This window comes from Anolis carolinensis, unplaced genomic scaffold (assembly GCF_035594765.1).
Source record: "Anolis carolinensis isolate JA03-04 unplaced genomic scaffold, rAnoCar3.1.pri scaffold_13, whole genome shotgun sequence".
Taxonomy (NCBI): Eukaryota; Metazoa; Chordata; class Lepidosauria; order Squamata; family Dactyloidae; genus Anolis; species Anolis carolinensis.
This window is the reverse complement of record NW_026943824.1, coordinates 1080691-1099315: the sequence shown is the minus strand read 5'-3', so window position 1 is coordinate 1099315 and position 18625 is coordinate 1080691. Positions and strand designations below refer to the sequence as shown.

General features: G+C 41.1%; 1 protein-coding gene across 1 annotated transcript in view; it reads left to right on the top strand.

The window, feature by feature from the left end:
- The first annotated feature begins 9737 nt into the window (after nucleotides 1–9737).
- The window catches only part of trrap (transformation/transcription domain associated protein), a 74601-nt gene continuing 65713 nt past the window's right edge, over nucleotides 9738–18625 (top strand). The window contains 11 exon segments of the mRNA XM_062964168.1: nucleotides 9738–9855; nucleotides 11650–11781; nucleotides 12843–12892; nucleotides 13657–13767; nucleotides 14697–14801; nucleotides 16259–16342; nucleotides 16480–16536; nucleotides 17342–17467; nucleotides 17897–17974; nucleotides 18089–18177; nucleotides 18307–18403. Coding sequence (XP_062820238.1) covers nucleotides 11682–11781; nucleotides 12843–12892; nucleotides 13657–13767; nucleotides 14697–14801; nucleotides 16259–16342; nucleotides 16480–16536; nucleotides 17342–17467; nucleotides 17897–17974; nucleotides 18089–18177; nucleotides 18307–18403 — 897 coding nt within the window. The 5' untranslated portion in view covers nucleotides 9738–9855; nucleotides 11650–11681.

Here is an 18625-nt window from a genome sequence, read left to right as displayed (position 1 = left end):
TGATATCCCTACATGAGGGCCTTAACGGTTAAAAGAACCAGGGATATCCCTACATGAGGGCCTTAACGGTTAAAAGAACCGGGGATATCCCTACATGATGGCCTTAAACGGTTAAAAGAACCAGGGATATCCCTACATGAGGGCCTTAACGGTTAAAAGAACCGGGGATATCCCTACATGATGGCCTTAACGGTTAAAAGAACCAGGGATATCCCTACATGAGGGCCTTAACGGTTAAAAGAACCAGGGATATCCCTACATGAGGGCCTTAACGGTTAAAAGAACCAGGGATATCCCTACATGAGGGCCTTAACGGTTAAAAGAACCAGGGATATCCCTACATGAAGGCCTTAACGGTTAAAAGAACCGGGGATATCCCTACATGATGGCCTTAACGGTTAAAAGAACCAGGGATATCCCTACATGAGGGCCTTAACGGTTAAAAGAACCGGGGATATCCCTACATGATGGCCTTAACGGTTAAAAGAACCAGGGATATCCCTACACGATGGCCTTAACGGTTAAAAGAAACAGGGATATCCCTACATGAAGGCCTGAACGGTTAAAAGAACCAGGGATATCCCTACGGGAGGGACTTAACGGTTAAAAGAACCAGGGGATATCCCTACGTCCTGTATAGAAAAGCCCCCCCCCCCATAATCTGCATTATAATATAATGCAATATAATACTCCTAAGAATATAATATTATTGATTATATATTACATACAAACCTATTATTACTAATAATATTACTATGTAGTGGTATAGTGCAATGTAGTACTATATAATGCTAATATTGTGCTATGCTAATGCTATATTATATTGTATGTAGATATAACTTGTAAGCCGCTCTGAGTCCCCTTCGAAGGGGAGAGAGGGCGGGGTATAAATGTAGTAAATAAATAAATAAATAAATAAATAAATAAATAAATTTCCTTTCACCAGGCTTCAAATTAATAATATGGGTCCCCCCATGCCTGGCTATGCAGTCATTAGGAATAGGCTGTGCCCCATATGCCTGCATTTAGGTTAAAGTTCTGCCAGGCATCCTATTAAATATGAGGGTCCCTCACCTTACGTTAATCAGAGGGGATGTCCTTTATCCAAGAATAGAGGTTCCCACCTGCTAGGTTTGGCTTTAAACATAGCGGGTTCCTCATAAGCCTGGTTTTAAATTAATAGCAAACCTCCTTTAACGAGGGTTTGTCTTACAAATAGAGTTTTCCACGTGCCAGGGCCCTTTTTATCAAGGTTGGCAATAAAAGGGGGTCCACATATACCTTGAATGGATTCTCTTTGCAAGCCGCCTGACCGGAAGCACCAAACTGGTTCAAGGCATTTACAATGGCCAATCGCTGGAGTGTGAGTCCCATATCTATTGGGGGAAGAGTCCGTGTGGGCCCCCAGCTGTATGTGTGTGTGTGTGTTTGTATGTGTGTGTTTATGTGTGCAAGGGAGCCTTGGAGGCTGGAAGGAGCGTCTCACCTGGCTTCAGGGCTCCGCTGTAGGAATCTCCTCAGAAACTTCTTTTTGCCTGTATAGCCAATGCTTTCCAAACAGGAAGGATCCCTCTCGGCCGATGGGAGACGGTGTCCGGCAGGAGACCTCCGGGAGTCCAGGCACATAAAACGGGAGAGAAAACAGCGGGTCAGAAGAGACAAGGTTAAAAAAAACGGAGATTTCCCTACGGGAGGACCTTAACAGTTAAAAGAACCAGGGATATCCCTACATGAAGGCCTTAACAGTTAAAAGAACCAGGGATATCCCTACATGAAGGCCTTAACGGTTAAAATAAACAGGGATATCCCCACGTGAGGGCCTTAACGGTTAAAAGAACCAGAGATATCCCTACACAAAGGCCTTAACGGTTAAAATAAATAAGGATATCCCCACATGAGGGCCTTAACGGTTAAAAGAACCAGGGATATCCACATCACCTGGCGTTACGTTAAAGAATAGGAGATCTCTATAGGCCAGGCCGCCTTAGTTTCAGAAGAGGAGATCTCTACACGCCTTACTTTAATAGAGGATCCCCTTTAACCAGGCTTTAATTAGGAATAGAGGTCCCCTAGGAGTGTGGCCTTACATAAATAAAAGGGGGTCCTACATGCCTATGTTTGCATTAAAAAACAGGTTCACCGTGTACTAGACGTTTGCATGAGGAACAGGCTCCCCTTGTGCTTCGCATCGAAGTCCCACTCAGGAAGGGAGGGGCCATCCGTTTGCCCTAGAGAGATGATGTGGGGGGGGGGGGGGGGAGCTTTTCTATACAGGCAATAGGGGTCACGGGTGGGGGGAGAGCGGGAGGTCTAGCCCTGGCACTGTGAGGAATATGCTGGGGACCCGAGAGCACACGTTACAGGCATTTTAAAATGTCCTTGGAACTTAGACAGCGCAGCCCTTCTATGGGAGCCCTTCTATGGGGGGCCAGGAGGCCCCCTCCCAGCTTTGTTCTTGCCAGCAGGCAAAAACAGTTCTATTTAAAAGGCTATGCTACCCTAGTTAAAATTGTGTTAGTAGGTGAGTTAAGGTATTAATATTTTTATTTCCAAGGACATTTTAAAATGCCAGTGACGTGTGCCGAGAGCGGCCTCTCGGGTCCCCAGCGTGTTCCCCGCCGTGCCAGGGCTGGACCTCCCGCTCTTCCCCAACCCGTGACCCGTGTTCTTCATGCAAACGCCTAGCATACAGGGAACCTGTTTTATGATGCAAAGATAGACATAAAATGCCTAGCCTTACATCAATTATCCTGAAAATGACCTTTTTGGGGGGGGCGGGGGGGGGCGGTGTCCTTGCGTGTGTGTCTACAAGCATCTTCCGTCCTCTGTCTCTCGACCTTTTGTTTCTTCCCTTTCTTCACTCTGACTTGAATTCTGCGCAGGGAGAAGAGTGAGTGGGAAGAAAGCATTCAGAAATAAATCAGGCATTTTCTTCTTTCTATTTTGCAAGGCCAGGAAGACAATTCCATCTTGTCTCCTGTACCATTCATTGGGGCCCCTCCACCATAACATGCTATGCTAATAATATAATATTTATTAGGTATATATATAGTATATTGTATATAATGTACAATATAATAGACAGTGATATATTATAATATAATATATTGAATATACATATAATATTGACAATATTATAATGTAATACAATATAATTCTAATAATAATACAATATAATAATATTAATTATGCATTATATATATTACATGTAATATTACTAATAATATTACAGTATGATGGTATAGTACAATATAGTAATATATAATGCTATTATTGTGTATGCTAATAATATATTGTATGTACATATATAAAATTATATATAATATATAAAATATATAATTAATATCACTATATTGTATTATTATTGGATTGCATTACATTACAATATTATCAATATTATGTGTATACACATTGTATTATATTGGTTTTTTTTGTGTCTTTTTAAATTTTCTACATTCCAACAATTAACAAAATTTTAGCAATGCATGTCTTATTTCAATATACATAATACCAAAAGTAACTAATGCTTAAATGACATTTTAAACGATCCTTTGGAATGTAACACCCACCCCCCTACCCTATTGTATAGTATATTGTACATTATATACAAAATAATACATATGTATGTGTGTGTGTGTGTGTATTTATATATATATATATATTATTTTCAGCATAGCAACATTCACATTTGCCTCGACCAGACAAGAGTTCTTTCTCCCACCCTAGACATTTCACAGATACAGTAGAGTCTCACTTATCCAACGTTCTGGATTATCCAACGCATTTTTGTAGTCAATGTTTTCAATACATCGTGATATTTTGGTGCTAAATTCGTAAATACTACATAGCATTACTGCGTATTGAACTACTTTTTCTGTCAAATTTGTTGTATAACATGATGTTTTGGTGCTTAATTTATAAAATCATAACCTATTTTGATGTTTAAGAGGCATTTTCTTAATCTCTCCTTATTATCCAATATATTCGTTTATCCAACATTCTGCCGGCCCGTTTATGTTGGATAAGTGAGACTCTACTGTATATAAACCTCACTCCTTTCGTTTCCAGCAATCTATCGTTTCCTGCCATAAATATGGGCGAAACGTCAGGAGAGAATGCTTCTGGAACATGGTCATACAGACCGGAAAACTCACAACAACCCAAAAATGTTGCCCTTCATTCTTCTTTGGAAAAGAACTTGTAATTTTTTTGGTTTGATATAATAAAGTATTAATACATAAAATAGAAATTGTTTTCTATTTCACAAGGCTTTTATCCTTTCATGGATAAAGGCTTTGTGGTTTCTGAGGTGATTTCTGAGGTAAAAGTTTGAGCTAAAGAAAGAAATTACTAAAATAATCAGGAAACAAACATGAATAAAGTGAAAAGAATTTATCTGGATTGCTAGATGTAAAAGTTATCCCTTAAAAATGTGGCTTTTATGAGTCTTTGGCAAGAAATAAACCAGATTATAATAAATAAAATGCACCAATATTCACCTGGTCCCTTCAGAAAAAGCTGTGCAAATTTTGAAATATGCTGCCTTTTTGTTTCTTCCTTCTGTTTCACAAGGCTTTTCTGAGGGGAAAGTTTGAGATAACCGTGTATTAAAAATAAAATTGGCATTTTCTTTCTGTTTCACAAGGCTGAACAACAAACTTTATTTCACTTTAAAAGAAACATGAATAAAGTGAAAAGAAGTTGCCCCAGATGACAGGAAAAACATTTTCTGAGGTAAAACTTATTGGTAAAAGTAGAGCAATCTGGCTCTTATGGCCCTTTATGGGTCTTAAGGCTGGAAATAAATCAAATTGTGTACATTTCCAAAAATGTTGCTTTTTTTCTTTCTCTGGACAAATGTTTTGTAATTTTTGAGGTGATAGAATAATAAGGTATTAATAAATAAAACAGGTATTACAGTAGAGTCTCACTTATCCAACATTCACTTATCCAACGTTCTGGATTATCCAATGCATTTTTGTAGTCAATGTTTTCAATATATCGTGATTTTTTGATGCTAAATTTGTAAATACAGTAATTACAACATAACATTACTGCGTATTGAACTACTTTTTCTGTCAAATTTGTTGTATAACATGTTTTGGTGCTTAATTTGTAAAATCATAGCCTAATTTGATGTTTAATAGGCTTCTCCTTCATCTCTCCTTATTATCCAACATATTCACTTATCCAACGTTCTGCCGGCCCGTTTACGTTGGATAAGTGAGACTCTACTGTATCTTCTATTTCACTAGAGAAAGGCTTTGTGACTTTTGAGGTGATTTCTGAGCCAAAACTTTGAGATATAATAAAGGATTAATAAATGAAATAGTTTTTTTCTTTCTATTTCACAAAGCCTTTATCCATCCTTATCTGGAGAAATACCTTGTACTATTTGAGGCCATTTTTGAAAAATTAAGATAATAGTAATATATAAAATAGGCATTTCCTCTTTGTATTTCCCTTTTGAGGAGATTCCTGATGTTAAACCTTTGAGAGAATGAAAGAATCACGGAAATAACAAGGAAACCCATACAAATAAAGTGGGAAAGGTTCCTCTGGATCAGAAAAAAAGCATTTTCTGAGGTAAAAGTTATTCCCAAAAGGAAAGGTGTCTCTTTAAACTCCAGATTGACCTCAAAGAAAGTAAAATAAACCAAGTGAGTCAATAAAACGGGCCATTATTCACCTCTCCATCTCAGGAAAAGAGGCTCCTTCCCTTCCCTTTGTAGGAATATTTTAAAAATGGAGCTTGGCTGTGAATGGCGTGAAGAGAGCCCGCCCTTCCCTGCCTGTCTCTTCAGGGCCTTCCAGCCAGGCTGAGGAGACCTGCCCGTTCTTTCTAATAATGGCTGCCAGGCTGAGCTGCCTTCTCTCTCTTTGAGGGGAAGGAGGAAACACACTGCGAGGCCAGGACGCGTGTGAGTGCAACGTGAGGCATGATTTCTGAGGCAAATGTTACAGCTGAGGCAAATGTTACAATTAAAAGCCAAGAAGAAGCCTCGCCTCCAAAACGGCCGCCTTTTTCGCCTTGGTCCCACCCCTCTCCTTGGGCCGTCGCCCGATTGGACGATTCTCCTGCACGTCACAGGCTCAGAAAGCGCTTCGCCAAATTGGGCGGGAAGGCAGGGAGCTGCTCGACGCATGCGCACTCCGTTGTAATATAAAAAATGTATTATTATAAATACTACAAATGTATGATATAGTACAGTATATTATATAATACTAATAATATAATATACTGGTGGTGTAGTATTTATATTGTGGGGTATGATAATATAGTACAACATAATAACATAAAATAATTGGGTTGCTGTACCAGAAGCATTCTCTCCTGACGTTTCGCCCACAACTATGACAGGCATCCTCAGAGGTTGTGAAATATGCTAGAAATTAGACAAGAGGGGTTTATTGATCTGTGCAAGGTCCAAGGGGGGAAAAAGGGCTCTTGTCTATTGAAGGCAAGCGTGAATGTTGAAATTGGCAAGCTTGATTAGCAATGAATGGCCCTGCAGCTTCAAAGCCTGGCTGCTTTCTGCCTGGGGTAATCCTTAATGTCCAGGGTGGGAGAAAGGACTCTTGTCTGCTAGAGGCTAGAGGGAATGTTGCCACTGGCTAGATTGGTTAGCACTGAACAGCCTTGCAGCTTCAAGGCCTGGCTGCTTCCTGCCTGGGGTGGGAATCCTTTATCAAGGAACATGACAGGCCCTGCAGACTAACTCAGCCATAGCAGAGCATTGGATGAACCAGCCTGGACACAAAATAGAGTCTCACTTATCCAACATTCTGGATTATCCAACGCATTTTTGTAGTCAATGTTTTCAATGCATCGTGATATTTTGGTGCTAAATTCGTAAGCACAGTAATTACTACATAGCATTACTGCCTATTGAACTACTTTTTCTGTCAAATTTGTTGTACAACATGATGTTTTGGTGCTTAATTTGTAAAATCATAGCCTAATTTGATGTTTAATAGGCATTTCCTTAATCCCAGTAGAGTCTCACTTATCCAACATTTGCTAATCCAATGTTCTGGATTATCCAAGCCATTTTTGTAGTCAATGTTTTCAATATATCATGATATTTTGGTGCTAAATTCGTAAATACAGTAATTACAACATAGCATTACAGCATATTGAACAACTTTTTCTGTCAAATTTGTTGTACAACATGATGTTTGGGTGCTTAATTTGTAAAATCATAACCTAATTTGATGTTTAATAGGCTTTTCCTTAATCCCTCCTTATTATCCAACATATTCGCGTATCCAAGCTTCTGCCGGCCCGTTTAGCTTGGATAAGTGAGATTCTACTGTACTACAAATGTATGATATAGTACAGTATATTATATAGTACTAATAATATAATATACAGGTGGTGTATTATATATATTGTGTTATAATAATATAGTTCAATATGATAATATAAAATAATTGGGTTGCTGTACCAGAAGCATTCTCTCCTGACGTTTCGCCCACATCTATGGCAGGCATCCTCAGAGGTTGGGAGGTCTGTTGGAAACTAGGCAAGAAGGGTTTATATAGCTGTGGAATAATGTCCAGGGTGGGAGAAAGAACTCTTCTCTGTTTGAGGCAAGTGCAAATGTTGTCACTGGTCACCTTGAGTAGCAATGAACAGCCTTGCAGCTTCAAAGCCTGGCTGTTTGCTGCCTGGGGGAATCCTTTGTTGGGTGGTGTTAGCTGGTTTCCTGATTGTTTCCTGTCTGGAATTCCCTGTTTTCTGAGTGTTGCTCTTTATTTACTGTCTTGAGATTAGAGATTGATTAGCATTGAATGGCCTTGCAGTTTCACAGCCTGGCTGCTTCCTGCCTGGGGTGGGGATCCTGTGTTGGGTGGGGTTTATATACCTGTGGAATGATGTCCAGGGTGGGAGAAAGGACTTTTGTCTGCTTGAGGCAAGTACAAATGTTGGCAATTGGCTATCTTGATTAGCATTGAATGGCCTTGTAGCTGCAAAGCCTAGCTGCTTCCTGCTTGGAGGAATCCTTTGTTGGGAAGAGTTAGCTGGCCCTGATTGTTTCCTGACTGGAAAGAGTGTTGCTCTTTATTTACTGTCCTGACATTCACGATTGATTAGCATTGAATGGCCTTGCAGCTTCACAGCCTGGCTGCTTCCTGCCTGGGGGGATCCTTTGTTGGGAGGTGTTAACAATTAACCCACCTTGGGCATCATTCTGCCGATATCTCAACCCCATTGGCCTAGTTTCCAACAGACCTCACAAACTCTGAGGAGGCCTGCCATAGTTGTGGGTGAAACATCAGGAGAGAATGCTTCTGAAACATGGCCAGACAGCCCGGAAAACTCACACCAACCTAAAGATGAATTACAAGAATTTGAACTAGATAGATAAATCATTGTTAGGAATATTGCTCCTGGTTATATACTGATTTTGAATATACTGGAAATACAGTTGTTTTGAGGACGGAATGAACCAACAGTGATGGGAAAAGAGCTTTGGGGAGAGAGAGAAATGATCCCATAATAATAATAATAATAATAATAATAATAATATACTATATTATATTACACTGTTGAGCTGCTGAACTTGCTGACGGAAAGGTCGGCAGTTCGAATTTGTGGAGCAAGGTGAGCTCTCACTGTTAGCTCCAGCTTCTGCCAACCTAGCAGTTCGAAAACATGCACATGTGAGTAGATCAATAGGTACTGCAAGTAGATTAAGGTCGGCAGTTCGTATCCGGGAGCAGGGTGAGCTCTCACTGTTAGCCCAGCTTCTTCCAACCTAGCAGTTCGAAAACATGCAAATGTGAGTAGATCAATAGGTACTGCAAGTAGATTAAGGTCGGTGGTTCGTATCCGGGAGCAGGGTGAGCTCTAACTGTTAGCCCCAGCTTCTGCCAATTTAGCAGTTCAAAAACATGCAAATGTGAGTAGATCAATAGGTACTGCAAGTAGATTAAGGTCGGCGGTTCATATCCGGGAGCAGGGTGAGCTCTGTTAGCCCCAGCTTCTTCCAACCTAGCAGTTCGAAAACATGCAAATCTGAGTAGATCAATAGGTACTGCAAGTAGATAATGGTCGGCGGTTCGTATCCGGGAGCAGAGTGAGCTCTAACTGTTAGCCCCAGCTTCTTCCAACCTAGCAGTTCGAATCATTCAAATGTGAGTAGATCAATAGGTACTGCAAGTAGATTAAGGTTGGCGGTTCGAATCCGGGAGCAGGGTGAGCTCTAACAGTTAGCCCCAGCTTCTTCCAACCTAGCAGTTCGAAAACATGCAAATATGAGTAGATCAATAGGTACTGCAAGTAGATAAAGGTCGGCGGTTCGTATCCGGGAGAAGAGTGAGCTCTAACTGTTAGCCCCAGCTTCTTCCAACCTAGCAGTTCGAATCATTCAAATGTGAGTAGATCAATAGGTACTGCAAGTAGATTAAGGTAGGCGGTTCGAATCTGTGGAGCAGGGTGAGCTCTGGCTGTTAGCCCCAGCTTCTGCCGACCTAGCAGTTCGAAAACATGCAAACGTGAGTAGATCAATAGGTACTGCTCTGGTGGAAAGGTAACGACGTTCCATGCATTCATGCTGGCCACATGACGTAGGCGACGTCTATGGACAAAGCCGGCTCTGGCGGGAAGGTAACGGTTCGGGTAAATTCATCCAAAGGGCTGAAGCGATGGGAACCGGAAGTGTACGTCCTCCCACGTGTAGGGAAAGAGGCGGGGCCGGAAGTGAGGCCTCGGTGTACTTCCGCCGGGGGGCGGGGCGTGGCCGGGCCGGGGAGGAAGGCCAGGCGGCCGGAGAGGAGAGGCGAGAAGCGGGCAGAGAGGCGCCTTCCGTCCCCTTCCCTTCTGTCCCGAAGAGAGCCAAAGGCGATCCGGTGAGAGACACAGGCACAGAGAGATTTCCCGGAGGGGGCGTGGCCACGGCGGGAGGGGGCGTGGCCAAGGCAAGCATTGAGCCGAGAGACAGAGCGGTGGGCGGGGCCTCGTCGGTGGGCGCGGGGAATCGCGTCGCCCATTGGCCGGCGGGGCTGTCCGTGGGCGCAAAGGGCGGAGCCGTGGCGGGAGAGGGCGGGGCTGCCTCTGAGAATTGCGGCGCCGATTGGCTGGCCGGGCTGCCAATCCGTTGGCACAAAGGGCGGGCCCCCCTCCTTCTCTTGTGCTGCTTGGGGCCTGCCTTGCAGGGAAGGCGTGAGTATCTTTGAATACATAATATATGTCTATATATTATATGGCAGCGTAGATACAAATCCAGCTGAAGAGCAGACCTACTCACATGGGGACTGCCTGCGCCTCAGTTCTATCTCTGGCTGGATGGCCATCTTTTGGGAGGGATCGGGTGTTGCCTTCTTGCCGGGCAGTACTTAAGAAGGGGGGTCGATGGGATGGCCTTTGGGGTCCCTTCCCAATCTATGATACTATATCTATCTCATAGAGTGGTGTTAGCTGGCCCTGATTGTTTCATGCCTGGAATTCCCCTGTTTTTGCAGTGTTGTTCTTTGTTTACTGTCCTGACTTTGGAGTTGTTTTAAATACTGGGAGCCAGATTGTGTTTGTTTTCATGGTTTCCTCCTCTCTGTTGTCCACCTGCTTCTTGTGGATTTCAGCGGCTTCTCAGTGTCGTCTGACGTGGTGGTTGTGAAAGTGGTCCAGCATTTTTGTGTCCACAAATAATAATATAATAGTCCACAGGTTTGGATTATTCACAACCACTAGTCAAGGAAAGCGTGAACTTGCTAGAAGCCAGCCCTTTGAACAAGTGATAATTCATAAGCATTCACGTAATTCACGTATGATTAATCAATTTAATTGTTTAATTTAATTTAATCAATTGCTATCAAATTAACAATATAATAATATATAATATCATACTAAACTAATATTACAATATATTGTATATACATATAATGTTGATCATATTCTGATGTAATACAATGTAATAATACTAATACACTATTATAATTGTATATTTATATTACATGTAATATTATTAATATTGCAATATAGTCGTTTAGTACAATATACAGTAGAGTCTCACTTATCCAACATAAACGGGCCGGCAGAACCTTGGATAAGCGAATATGTTGAATAATAAGGAGAGATTAAGGAGAAGCCTATTAAACATCAAATTAGGTTATGATTTTACAAATTAAGCACCAAAACATCATGTTATACAACAAATTTGACAGAAAAAGTAGTTCGTTACACATTAATGCTATGTAGTAATTACTGTATTTACAAAATTAGCACCAAAATATTATGATGTATTGAAAACATTGACTACAAAAATGCGTTGGATAATCCAGAACGTTGGATAAGTGAGACTCTACTGTAATAATATATAATGCTTATGTAGTGCTTATATTGTGCTATACTAATAATATAATATATTGTATGTATATATAACTTGTAAGCCGCCCTGAGTCCCCTTCAGGCTGAGAAGGGCGGGATATAAATGTCGCTAATAATGGCACACAGGTTACTCCGCTGTTAGGCAGAAGAACCACAGCTACGGCTGACTTCTCTGGTTGAATTAGTTTGCAATGCTTGTTGTGTTCCGTGATCCGCGTCTGGGCAACGCTGCTGCGTTTGGGGGTCCCTACGGAGCTGAATCCCCGGCATGAAACAGTCAGGGCCAGCTAACACCTATTCCTGCGCTTCCTTTTCCTCAGTCCGAAGGGAGGAGACCCCGCTCGGCGCAGAGATGGCCTTTGTCTCCACGCAAGGGCCCACGGTGGTCGACCAGACCACGCTGATGAAGAAATACCTCCAGTTCGTGGCCGCCCTCACGGACGTCAACACGCGTGAGTGTGCCCTTGTTGGACATAGCAACCTTTTACAAGCCTCCTAATACTAATTATTTGTGATGTATATAATTGAGATTGCTTACTATATGGAATGTCTATATTGGGATGCAGCTTTCCCTTAACTCTATGTTGTTGGAGGGACTGCAGACCACGTGACCAGGTCTGGGACTGTTCAGACTGAGACTCCGTTTTAGAAGTCATTCAGTACAGTATGCAATTATCCGAGTTAGTTACTAATAATTTTAGTTCATTTTTTTTTGATCTCTTGAGAGCATGATTTAAAAACTATGGGAGAGAAGATGTTTTCTTTTGGGCAACTGAAACAACACTTATGAAGATCTGCTCTATATTTTGTGCGTTGGCGTATCTTTGTTCCTAACAGTTCAGAGAGATTTCCAGGGATATCAGTCTAACAACTGAGAAACCTGAGTGGCCTTGCATGAGTACTAGTGGATATTATAACATTTACCACTCAGGAAATAACACTTTTGAAGATCTGCTCTCTATTTTGTGCGTTGGCGTATCTTTGTTCCTAACAGTTCAGAGAGATTTCCAGGGATATCAGTCTAACAACTGAGAAACCTGAGTGGCCTTGCATATTATAACATTTACCACTCCGGAAATAACACTTTTGAAGCTCTGCTGTATATTTTGTGCCTTGGCATATCTTTGATCCTAACGGTTCAGAGAGATAACCTGGCACATCAGTCTAACAACTGAGAAACCCGAGTGCCTTGCATGAGTACTAGTGGATATTATTTACCACTCAGGAGAAGTGAGACCTGAGATTTCCCAAATCTCGGTTTGAATAAAGAAGCAAAATGATGAGAAGCCTTGCCTCGAACCCGACCACCCTGTGTGCGAGTGAGCGTGCGAGTGTGTGGAGACGGATGAGTGTGAGCGGGCGCATGGGAGCTGTGATTGGTGGGCTTGGCATTCTGGGTGATGAGGGCCAGACTGATAAGATCTGACTGCTTCTGTCAAAGGGAGGTTGACTGACAGGAGGGGGTCTCATTCTATGTGGCTTCGCCATCGCCGTCTCACGTTCTGTTTTGCAGCCGATGAAACCAAGCTGAAGATGATGCAAGAAGTCAGTGAAAATTTCGAGGTACGAATGGCTGGTGCCCTCTGGGGTTGGCCTGTAAAAATATCTGCAGAAATGTTCATAGAAATATTTTCAGAAATATTCATAAACATTTGCAGAAATATTCACAAAAGTATTAATGAAATATTCAAGGAAATATTCATAAAATATTTACAGAAATATTTACAAATATTCTCAAAATATTCATAAAATATTTGCAGAAATATTTATAAAATTAGGTGCAACAATATTCACAAAAAAGTATTCATAAAAATGTTGGAAGAAATATATTCACAAAAAATATCCGTCAAAATATTTACAGAAATATTCATAAAAATATCTGCAGTATTCATAGAAATAGTCATAAAATATTTGCAGACGTATTCATAGAAATAGTCATAAAATATTTGCAGAAATATTCATTAATAAAATATTCAAGGAAATATTCATAAATATTCTCAAAATAGTCATAAAATATTCATAAAATATCTGCAGAAATATTCATAGAAATATTTTCAGAAATATACGTAAATATTCGTAAGCAGAAATATTAAGTATTCTCAAAATAGTCACATAAATATTCTTAAACATATTTGCAGAAATATTCATTAAAATATTTACAGATATTGCAGAAATATTAATAAAGTATATGCAGAAATATTCATAAAAATATTCACAATATCCCTTGGGTAAGAAACGACGTTATTATTCCCCGTTCTCTGTTCAACTTCTTTGGGTTTTGTTTGGGAACGGACGGGGGCGCTGAGAAGTCTTCTTCTCATTCCCAGAACGTGACCTCGTCCCCGCAGTATTCCACCTTCCTGGAGCACATCATCCCGCGCTTCCTCACCTTCCTCCAGGACGGGGAGGTGCAGTTCCTGCAGGAGAAGCCGGCACAGGTATCCCGGAACATTTCCCGTATTCCTCTGGCTCGGTTCTCATAGAATCATAGAATAGTAGAGTTGGAAGAGACCTCATGGGCCATCCAGTCCAACCCCCTGCCAAGAAGCAGGAAATCGCATTCAAAGCACCCCCGACAGATGACCATCCAGCCTCTGTTTAAAAGCCTCCAAAGAAGGAGCCTCCACCACAGTCCGGGGCAGAGAGTTCCACTGTCGAACAGCCCTTCTCACAGTGAGGAAGTTCTTCCTGATGTTCAGGTGGAATCTCCTTCCTTTCCTGTAGTTTGAAGCCCTTGTTCCCTTGCGTCCTAGTCTCCAAGACTTGCTCCCTCCTCCCTATGACTTCCCTTCACGTATTTGTACATGGCTATCATGTCTCCTCTCAGCCTTCTCTTCTGCAGGCTAAACATGCCCAGCTCTTTAAGCTGCTCCTCATAGGGATTCTTGTTCTCCAGACCCTTCATCATTTTAGTCGCCCTCCTCTGGACGCTTTCCAGCTTGTCAACATCTCCCTTCAACTGTGGTGCCCAGAATTGGACACAGTGTGATTCCAGGTGTGGTCTGACCAAGGCAGAATAGAATAAGGGGGAGCAGGACTTCCCTGGATCTAGACGCTATTCCCCTATTGATGCAGGACAGAATCCCGTTGGCTTTTTTAGCAGCCGCATCACATTCCTGGCTCATGTTTAACTTGTTGTCCACAAGGACTCCAAGGTCTTTTTCGCACACACTGCTGTCTAGCCAGGCCTCGTCCCCCGTTCTGTATCTTTGATTTCCATTTTTTCTGCCGAAATGAAGTATCTTGCATTTGTCCCTGTTGAACTTCATTTTGTTAGTTTCGGCCAATCATCTCTCTAGTCTGTCTCCCTCGTTGGTAGAGCTTTTGATCCTCTCCCTTTGACTTTCTCTCTTTCCCTCCTCTGCAGCAACTCAGGAAGTTGGTCCTGGAGATAATCCACCGGATCCCGACCAACGAGCACCTTCGCCCACACACAAAGAACATCCTGTCCGTGATGTTCAGGTTTCTAGAGGTACGCTCCGTTTTGATTCATATCACACTACGATTTGTGTTCCTGGGTTATCCATGTCATTTCCTAATGGGTTCTGTCATCAAAACATGGGAAAAGTTAGAAATATAGTGGAAATATAGACACTGTATACACTCAAGTATAAGCCTAGTTTTTCAGCCCTTTTTTAGGACTGAAAAAAACCCTCCTTGGCTTATACTCGGGTGAGGGTCCTGGTGGGCTTATATTCAGGTCAGCTTATACTCAAGTATATATGGTATATTTATTATTTTTCTATATTATTATTGGTATTGTTACATTTATTATTTCAGTGGAGCCCCTGGTGGCGTAGTGGATTAAAGCCTTGTGACTTGAAGGTTGGGTTGCTGACCTGAAAGCTGCTAGGTTCGAATCCCACCTGGGGAGAGTGCGGATGAGCTCCCTCTATCAGCTCCAGCTCCATGAGAGAAGCCTCCCACAAGGATGATAAAAACATCAAAACATCCAGGCGTCCCCTGAGCAACGTCCTTGCAGACGGCCAATTCGCTCACACCAGAAGCAACTTGCAGTTTCTCAAGTCGCTCCTGACATGAAGAACAAATTATTATTTTACTCTATTAATTATTATTATTACATTTATTATTTTACTCTATTATTGTTGTTATTTTTACATTTATTTTACTCTATTATTATTATTATTATTATTATTGTTAATACATTTATTATTTTACTCTATTATTACATTTATTATTTTATTGCATTTATTTTTATTATTATTGCATTTATTATTTCACTCTATTACAGTAGAGTCTCACTCATCCAAGCCCCGCTAATCCAAGCCTCTGGATAATCCAAGCCATTTTTGTAGTCAATGTTTTCAATATATTGTGATATTTTGGTGCTAAATTCGTAAATACAGTAATTACAACATAACATTACTGCGTATTGAACTACTTTTTCTGTCAAATTTGTTGTTTAACATGATGTTTTGGTGCTTAATTTGTAAAATCATAACCTAATTTGATGTTTAATAGGCTTTTCCTTAATCCCTCCTTATTATCCAAGTTATTCGCTTATCCAAGCTTCTGCCGGCCCGTTTAGCTTGGATAAGTGAGACTCTACTGTATTACTATAGGGATACATAAGCACATTTACATTGAAGAAGATGAAAATAATGATTTAATCAGAGTTGGACAGTCTTATCTTAAATTTGAGCTTTATGTAAATATTCAAAAACATTTAAACTACTGATGCCTCAATTCATGTAATTTTATTGGTATCTCAGCTTATACTGGAGTCAATGTTTTCCCAGTTTTTTGTGGTAAAATTAGGTACCTTGGCTTATACACGGGTCGGCTTATACTCGAATATATATGGTATATAGAAAGAAATTGGTCCTGCATCTACCAGTCACCTAAATTGTTTGGGTCACGCCATTGGTCTGAGTCCACCTTGTCCTCCTCTTTTCCCCTGATTTTCAGACGGAGAACGAAGAAAACGTCCTGATTTGCTTGAGAATCATCATCGAGCTGCACAAACAGTTCCGGCCTCCCATCACCCAAGAGGTTAGTATCAAGCTACTAACATGTTAGAGAATTAGGGTGAAGTGGGGACGTGCTAAAAGGCATGTTGATTCAGGTACGAGGATTCAGATATTATCAATAGACCGTTTCTCTCTCTCTCTGTTTTCCCTCCTGCACAGATTCATCATTTTTTGGATTTTGTGAAGCAGATTTACAAAGAACTCCCTAAAGTGGTGGTAGGTGTTGCCGTTCCTGTGTTACACGAATGCCTTTGAGGTTCATTCATTGCCATGATGGGAACGAGTTGGAAATAATAATAATAATAATAGAAATAATAATAATAATAATAACAACAACAACAATAATTATAAATAATTATTATGAATAATAATTTATGTTGTAAGCTGCCCCGATTCCCCTGGAGAGACGGGGCAGGATATAAATAATAATAATAGTAATAATAGTAATAACAACAACAATAACAACAACTTGGGAAGTGTCCGGCATGTGATCCAGTACAACAGTCAGCAGAGTGTCTGCTGTGGACTTATCTTGTTGTGTTTCAAATAATAATAATAACAACAACAACAACAACAACTGCAAAAGGCCACCCTGCTGGGATCTGCACGCATCATCCAAAAATACATCACACAGTCCTAAATGCTTGGGAAGTATTCGACTTGAGATTTTGTGATACGAAATCCAGCATATCTATCTTGTTTGCTGTGTCATAAAATAATAATAATAATAATAATAATAATAATAATAATAATAATAATAATATCCTTCCCCGTCTCCAGGGGACTCGGGGCGGCTTACAACATAGATAATAAAATAAGTGCAACACAATGAAATACAGAAAATGGAGTAAACATTAATACACATGATAAAAGTGAAAAAAGTGTATGTGTGTCTGTGGCAGAGGTGTCTACTTGGATTCAACGCTGTGCAATGAGGAATGCTTGTGTGATGGTGTCCCGTGAACTTAGGCATGTGAGCCAAATACTATCCGTGACGTCCACCTCCTGCTTGTTGTTGCAGAATCGCTACTTCGAGAACCCGCAGGTCATCCCCGAAAACACGGTCCCCACCCCGGAGATGGTGGGCATGATCACCACTATCGTCGTGAAGGTCAACCCCGAACGGGACGACAGCGAGACCAGGACGGTACGATTGAAATTGAGTACTTCTAAAACTAAACTTGAGCTTTGGGTTGCTTTGAGTTTTTTGGGATATATGGTTATGTCCCGGAAGCATTCTCTCCTGATGTTTCTCCCTATGGCAGGCATCCTTTGATGTTGTGAGGTATATGATTCTAGGTACCGCTTAATGCGGGGAGGCTAATTCAACTTAATTTACAACACCATAAAAAACAGCTGGCGGCATGCGAAGAGCATGAGGAAGTACTACCATCAAGAAGGACTCAGCGTCACAGTGGATGATGAAGTGGCAGCTCCCCCTGTGGCCGGAATCGAGCATACCATAATAATAATAATAATAATAATAATAATAATAATAATAATAATTTTATTTTTTAACTCTGTTTTTAAAGGCATTGCCTATGTTGTGAGACCGGACTTGCTTTTGTTTCCGCAGCATTCGATCATCCCGCGAGGCTCCCTCTCCCTGAAGGTCCTGGCCGAGCTGCCCATCATTGTCGTCCTCATGTATCAGGTCAGGACTCCTCCTCACGCGTGTGTTGTGCTTTCGAGCTCTTCTCCTTTCCCTCCCCACCAAACCCCACGTTTTATTTGTTGTTGAAATTATTATTTTTTGGTCTTTCTTCAGCTATACAAACTGAACATCCACAACGTGGTGGCTGAATTCGTGCCCTTGATCATGAATACGATTATTATCCAGGTGTCCACGCAAGCAAGGTAAGGCCAGGGAACAAAATCGCTTGACTGGTCCAAATTGCGTTGGTAGTGGTTTAACCTGCCATGCTCAAGCCCATAACGGTTTGCACGGTCACTTCCTTGGTAACGGCCAAACTCTTCCATTTCCAGGCAGCACAAACTCTACAACAAAGAGCTGTACGCGGACTTCATCGCCGCACAGATCAAAACGTTATCCTTCTTGGCTTACATCATCCGAATTTACCAGGTAAGCAGCAGTGGAGACTGATATTCTCGCTCAGGCTGCTGGAGGATTACATGTGGTATATTATCATTGGGATATTAAATAACAGATGCCATAAATATTCTGTGTTTCATCGCATAATAGTCGCACCAGATAGTAGTTGCACCTCCCATTTTTTTTGGCAAACTACTACTACTACTACTACTAATAATAATAATAAATCCAGCATATCTATCATGTTTGCTG